At 48.5% G+C, this 7,282-nt stretch overlaps 1 protein-coding gene across 1 annotated transcript; it reads right to left on the bottom strand.

Annotated features, from left to right (window-relative positions):
• Window positions 1-693: 693 nt before the first annotated feature.
• On the bottom strand, window positions 694-7,276 carry Znf70 (zinc finger protein 70). Its single transcript, XM_010603940.1, has 2 exons — window positions 6,199-7,276; window positions 694-4,396 (listed from the first exon to the last, which is right to left on the bottom strand). Exon 2 carries the CDS (start codon window positions 4,320-4,322, stop codon window positions 2,982-2,984), a length of 1,341 nt encoding a protein of 446 aa, XP_010602242.1. The 5' UTR covers window positions 4,323-4,396; window positions 6,199-7,276; the 3' UTR covers window positions 694-2,981.
• Window positions 7,277-7,282: the final 6 nt, after the last annotated feature.

Raw genomic sequence — 7,282 nt, 5'->3', positions numbered from 1 at the left:
CCAGCAACTCAGGAGGCCAAGGCAGGAGAATCATGAGTTTGAGGACAGCCTTGGCAACTTACATGAGTGTGTCAAAATAAAAAGAGTTGGGGAGGTTGCTCAGTGTGGTATAGTGCCCCTGGGCTCTATTTCCCAGAATTAAAGAAAAAAAAAAGTCAGTTTGGCTGAGTTGTGCAGAAAGGTCAAGGAGGGACTCAAGGCAGGTGACAGATGCTTTCTGGGTAAGGACAGGCTTAGCCAAGACTAAGACAGAATGGGACAGCAGGGGTCAAAAAGGCAGATCTTTCAGGGGCCCTACCTAATAGAAACTGCTGTCCCGATTGAGTCTAGTGTCTAGTATTCTCTCTTCATTCCTGTTAATGACTGAAGATGCTGAGTATCAGCTGCCTGGAGTAGTGCCCAGGGCCACCCATCAGGTCCTGGGATTTCACAATCCAGCTGGCCATACAGTGGGTTCTGGGGAACAGTAGACTTCTGGAAGTGGCCAGGACTCCCAATGGGATCTCTGGAGCCCATTATATTCATGATTCAAAATCTCTAGCCTACATCAGGTGCAGCAGCATACACCTATAATCCCAGTACTCAGGACTGCCATGAGTTCAAGCCCAGCCTGAACTACATAGTGAGACCATGTCTCAAAAACAAAACAGGGCTGGGGATTTAGCTCAGAGGTTCTGCCACCTGCCTTGCACGTGCAAGGACCTGAGTTAGATTCCTGGTTATCAAAACAAAACAAACACAAACACAAAATCTCTGGCCTATCAGACCTCACTTAGTAGGGAACAAATATGGCTTTGTCATGTTCATTCATCAAAACTATATACCACACCATGCTCCAGGCCAGCTGAAACAGCCGTATCACCACCACATACATTCCTGTGACTCCAGACATAAACTCTTGGAAAACTTCAAAACAGCCCTGACTGCCTCTTTCTCCACTAGCTCTGAAGAGTTTGGTGAGTACTAAAAAGTTCCCTCACAGGGCTGGGGATGTAGCTCTGTGATAGAGCGCTTGCCTAGCATGTGCAAGGACCTGGATTCAGTTTCCAGCACTGCAAAAAGACAGAGACTCCCTGGCCTGGGACAAGAGCTTATCAACTGGCAAGACAACTATCACTGTCTGAGCTCATTCCCAGGGCTCCAGGGTGGGGGTACACTGAGACAGAGTGGCCTTCAAGCTCTGCTATGCCAAAGTGAACAGGCTGACAGGGAATCTGTTGGGGCTACATGAAAACCCAGCTCAAGGCTCACTGCCTGGCCACATGCTACCACTCATAACCACCTAGGGAACTTCTGAAACATGTCAGGGATCCAACACTAGTGATTCCGATTGAATGAGTCCAGGTGGGACAGGGTCAGTGACACTTTAAGCTTAAACAACCCCCAGGTGAACTACAGTTAGAAGGTAGGATAGAAAGATCACTGGAGCAAGCATGACGCCACTGCAGCGGGAGGCTTTGGAGAGTGTCTAGGAGGACATGTCGGTGCGTTGTACACTTCTCTGGTCTGCAGGTAACATGCTTCAGGGTAGGAGGTCACTCAGGGTCTCCATCCTCAACCACCACCCATGACTGCTGAGCTGTCAAAGAACCTGCAAGTGTGGCCCCATTCTGTATATGTGCTGCCGAAGCGAGCACAAGTGTAGCCCCGTTCTGAACAGAATCCTCAAACCTACTCTTAGAAGTATGTGGCCAGGCCATTCATACAGGGAAACAGACTTGGGAAGTTGTGGGGCTCAGGTCAGGGGCGGGACTGGACTTCAAACCCAGCCCCCACTTTAGGACTACACACTTTAAACTGAATGACATAAATGAAGTAGGGAGACCATGAAAGAAATTTAGTTTTAGCTGTTTTATGGATAACCAGATGAAATTTCTCTAAAAAACACACTGAAGTTTCAAAAACTATATTTGTCAAAATACCTCATGAAGCCATTCTAAATGTAATCCAGGAAACACACTATTTGCAGGATAGGAAAATCATAATTGAACCCAGACCTTCTGAAAAGCAAAAGGCTTTTTCCACTCTTCTGATTGAACCACGGCCACCTCTCCTCCTCCAAATCACCTGCTTCCCACATCCCAACACCAAGAAGTAAAGAGAGGAATCTATGTAACTCCCAGACCAGAAGTGTGCCCAGCTGGTGTTTAAGGCACACTGTGCTCTGGGAGCACTAGGTCTCAGGGAGGGGTTGTTCCTGGAGGGTGTCAGTACCAGAACCCAGCTGAGTCACAGGTGTCAAACATTCTGGGGTCACAATAGGGCCAAACCTCTGCCCTCTTGTGACTGATCCACTGACAGAATCCACTCTTATGCTAACCAGAGGGTTATGAGACCATGCCTACGGGGTCATCACCCTCACCAACCCCCAAATCAATCCTTCGATACCCTCCTCTGCCCTGGTAATATGTTTTGATTATCGTCATCAGTGCTCAACCCAGGCACAGAATTACATTTCGCCTCTTTCATATCTATTTTTGAATTCATATTCTTCAGCTGACTTGGACTGTAGATGTGCTTTCTGTCTTCTGAAAGGGCCAGTCTGCTGCCTTAAAGAGCAAATCTAAATTTCCTTGGGTTTTCTCTTCCTGCCTCTTGACATATCTTCTTCCAGACTCTGAGAAAAGCAGACACAGGGAAAAATAAAGTCTCATCGTAGGATGTCAAATGTGAGAATAAGAAAGCTGAAAGCCAGCTCTTTTTGTGGGCTCACCTCCCCTTGGCCCTCTTGCCTTCCACCCGGGAATCTACTGAGAGCTTGGTGCCATGTGGGGCTTCCTGATAGCAGGGATGCCGGCGTTGGTGGTATAGTGGTGAGCATAGCTGCCTTCCTGATAGCAGGGATGCTCAGGAGGACTGTATTGGAGGGTGTCCACCCAGCAAAAGTTATCAGGGAGGTAGGTGGGGTCTCAGAGACGAAGTGGCATGGATGTGGACTCCCACCTGGCAAAGGCTTCCAAGCTGTGGTGGGGCTTCCCCTTCTAGAACTTCTCCCCAGCATGAATCTTCTGATGCCGGATCAGGTGCGAGCTCCCTCGGAAGGACTTGCCACACAGATTACACACATAGGGCTTCTCTCTGGTGTGGGTTTTATAATGCTCAATGAGAGCTGACCTGTGCCTGAAGGCCTTGCCACACTCACAGGCATAGGGCTTCTTGCCAGTATGGATCCGCTGGTGCTGAATCAGTGCAGAGCTGTGGCAGAAGGCCTTGCCACACTGACAGCACTCATAGGGCTTTTCCCCGGTGTGGATTCGCTGGTGCTCAATTAGAGAGGAGCTCTGGCTGAAGGCCTTCCCACACTTATGGCACTTATAGGGTTTTTCACCAGTGTGAGTCTTCCGGTGTTCAATGAGGTTGGAGCTCTGGCTGAAAGCCTTGCCGCACTCTTCACATTTGTAAGGTTTCTTCCCTGTGTGAATCCGCTGGTGCCGGATGAGGTGGGACCTGTGACAAAAGGCTTTTCCACAGAGATCACATTCGTGGGGTTTCTTTAAGGTGTGGATTTTCCGATGTTGGCTCAGGCCTGAACTCTGGTTGAAGGATTTCCCACATTCCTTACACTGATAAGGTCTCTCTCCTGTGTGAATTCGCTCGTGTTTTCGGAGGCTGGAGCTCCGGCTGAAATCTTTCCCACATTCCCTGCACTCATAGGGCCTCTTCCCAGTGTGTATTTTCTGGTGTTGCGAGAGGGCTGAGCTCTGGCGGAAGGCTTTCCCACACTCCTGGCACTCATACGGCTTCTCCCCAGTGTGGATGATCTGATGGCGGAGAAGATGAGAGCTCTGGCTGAAGGCCTTGCCACACTCACAGCACTCATAGGGCTTCTCCCCAGTGTGGATGACCAGATGTCGCAGAAGGTGTGAGCTCTGGCTGAAGGCCTTGCCACACTCACGACATGCATAGGGCTTGGCTGGCTGTGGGGTTAGGTGAGGTACATTAGGTCCCAAGTCTCCCCTGTCCACTTCTTCACAAGCTTGTGGACAGGACTCTTCACCATGGATGATTTGACACATATTAATGTCAGGTTTCTTGAGAAAGGCTTGGCCAAATATCTCCTCATCTTGGGGTCTGGCACCTGGGAGGATACTCTGAGGGTGAACAGGGCTTGAACAGAGACTGAAATTCCCCTCGTAATCATCATGTTCCAAGTCTTGCTCCCCAAGAGGGATCTCCTTGTAAATAACAGCCATTTGTTCCAAACCTCTTTCCCGAAGAAAAGAGTCTCCCAGGTCTTCCCCTGGGAAAAGGTCTTGCCGTGTCTCTAACCTGTCCTCAAATACAAAGGTCTCTCTAAACTTGGTTGCTGGGGGAACCTCCATTGTGAATCTCAATCCCAACAACTGTATGTCTTTTAAAAAACCCTTCTTTGAGCTGCATTCACTGTTCTTATAATCTGAAAAGAAAACAAGGGATGTCGTCAAGTCAGTAACTCGAGGATCTCATAGGTGCCTCCTTCCCACGTTAGAATCTATGGCAGAAAAGAACAAATGAGCTAGGCGTGGTGGCACATGCCTATAACTAAAGCAGTCTGGGAGGTTAAGGCAGGAGATCTGCAAGTTTGATCCCAGCCTGAGCAACTTAGTCATTTAACAAGACCCTGTCTCAAAAAATAAAAACATCTGGGGTTTTTTAGTGCAAAGCCCCTGGATTTAATTCCCAGTACTGCACAAAAGGAAGGGAGGGAGGGAGAGAGAGAGAGATAGGGAGAAATAAGTATGATACATGACAGTGTCGGCCTTGAGATAATTCCAAATGAATTAAGAGTCAAATTTCATTTGCCAGAAACAACCAGAAGGAAGACATAAAATCAGGTGCCATATCAGGTGTCTAAACTTAATGTGAGTGTCACAAAGGGGCTAAAACAGGAAGCGGAGCCATTGTGGGAAAGGGGGCAAGCTTCTGGTGACTGGATGATGCTGATGGTGGGATTTGGGGGAGAGACAAGGAGTACAGCAGCATCACTAACAGCAAGCACTCAGCCAGAACTCTAGGAGTCAGACTCTCTCAGCCTTACCCAACTCAGACTGTCCTGTTCACTGCCTGGAACCACATGCAAGGTATCTCTACTCTTTGTCCTCACGGCCACTGTGCAGTGCAGCCCTCAGGGCAACTCCCCAGGATTATTTAAAAACTCAACTAAACTAAAACAAAAGTCAAATATCCAAACACTAGTTTGATCTTGTAATTTTCCTTCTTGCAACTGCTCAAATCCTTCACATGGTCCTTCATACCCAACCCCTCCAGCCTTGTCTCCTGCCTCTCTCCCCTACACACTAATCTTCTACGTCAACAATTCATTTGCACTGCTTTTGTCTTCTAAAAATTCCTTCCCCTGCCGTCAGACTGCATCTGTCCCTTAGTCCCTGCACTCTCAGACTCTTGGCCACCTTGGTGAGCGAGGTACTGGGTGTGCTTTGTCACAACACTCACTATCTTGCATATTTACAAGACTGACCCCAACATTAGTTTCCCCACTAAGAGTAAGTAGTGTGCTCTTTCAACTGTGGAATTTCCAGTGCCCCACACAACAGCACAATCTCAATGCACACAGGTGTTGAATAAATGATGAATGGGAGGAAAAGCCATTTGGTTTTTTGTTTTGGGGTTTTTTTGGGGGGGTACCAGGGATCAAACTTAGAACCTTGTGCTTGCAAGGAAGGCAGTGGAACCACTAAGCTAAATCACCGGCCCGGCCATTTGTCTTTGTGCTACAACTATCACACTTTTTTCTTTTTTATCAAATAATCAAATGTTTAGGAGATATAAATAAATGAAGCGGCACTTTTCCAGGGGAAGGGGTGTGTTTTAACAGGGACAAGGAAAGATACTAGAGCACCCCATTTAGCCCTCCACTTTACTATTGTGGTCACTGAGGGAGCCCAGCAGAGCCTCATTCAGAAACTTCTGTGCCAGATAAAGGGGGAGTCCTCAGGTGATGTGACAGTAATGACAACTGTTCTTGTTTATAAGTACCTACTATGTGCTAGGCAGCACTAGAACTTATTTGTTTATTTTAGGGAGTGGGGACAGGGTCTTGCTATGTAGTTCGGGCTGGCCTTGAACTCACTAGGTAGCCCAGGATGGCCTTGAACTTACAGTGATCCTCCTGCCTCAGCTTCTGGAGTGCTGGCATTACAGGTGTGCGCCACCACACTCAGCTCAGCCTATGCTTTTTTCAACCTCGAGTCCAATTACCTTCCACTCTCACCCAGGTCCTCCTCTTCTAGTGTCTCTTCAACTCTCCTGCCAGCATCATGCTCCTCACCTACTTGTCCTGTGGCGACTTGTTGCTGACTCCCAACCTTCTCTGCCAATTCCTCCTAAGACGTTAAATGTTGTGGCCAGCAAAACTGTACAGCTACACATAGCATCATGACACGCGTCGAGTTTCCAGTTTCAGCTAGGACCTCAGCGCTCAGTGCTAGCATCCAATGACCTCCTCATTGCTGAATCCCATCTTGCTTATCCTCACCTTCCCACCCCATCTGGCATTGCTCACCAATACCTCCTTCGCTAAAAGCAGCTTTTCAAAAATCGCAAATTGGCAGCCTGAGGATCCCGCCACATTGACACATTTGGTTTGGTTCTCAAAGAGTTAGGCTTCTCCTTAGTCGCCAACATTAAAAACTCAGCAGGTTTCTGGCGTTGTTTTTTTAAAAAACGGAAGATGTGACAATACAGGTCCACTTCTTCCACGCTGCCTAGCTGGATGTCTGCAAGTTTTGAGATTGCCCCTACTTTATTCCCTTGGTTTCTCAAAGTTTTCTTCTCGATCTCCGTGTCCTCTTCTTCTTGCTATGTGTGGACTGCAAATCTTCCTTCACCCACCTGTTAAATCCGGGTATTTCCCATGTTCTCGCTCACAGATTTTCCATTCCCAGTAAGTAGTAGCCCCTACATTCTGAAGCCCCCAATACGGATAAAAAGTTGGCAATAGTTTAATCTGTTCCTACGACATATTAAATGCTTCTGGATGAAAAATCCACAGGTCTGGAACCCCATGCTTCCTATCTCTCTGAGCCTTCCCAGCTCTTCTGGCATTCGTCACTCCAGGATTCCCCCAGGGCGCGGGCACCCGGCAAACCCTCAGTGTGGTCAGGGTCTCCGGGCTGAAGACACGCGAGCAGCTGCAGACCCGCGCACGCTGCCCAGATGGCGACGCGACGCCCCTACAGGCTTCCCAACGACTGGGAACACCTCTACGCGGGGCTCCCTGAGGGACACATGGTCAGGCGGCCTCAGGTCACACTGGCGGATGTGCTGCCACTCACCTGAGCCG

The sequence above is a fragment of the Fukomys damarensis genome, unplaced genomic scaffold, assembly GCF_012274545.1.
Source record: "Fukomys damarensis isolate Sample0158 unplaced genomic scaffold, DMR_v1.0_HiC HiC_scaffold_12, whole genome shotgun sequence".
NCBI classification, from domain to species: Eukaryota; Metazoa; Chordata; class Mammalia; order Rodentia; family Bathyergidae; genus Fukomys; species Fukomys damarensis.
Note: the sequence above shows the minus strand (reverse complement) of the source record. Positions and strands in the feature narration are given on the sequence as shown.

Excerpts from the sequence above, each read along its gene's own strand:
- Znf70 (XM_010603940.1), bottom strand. The coding sequence starts at position 4,322 with ATGGAGGTTCCCCCAGCAACCAAGTTTAGAGAGACCTTTGTATTTGAG.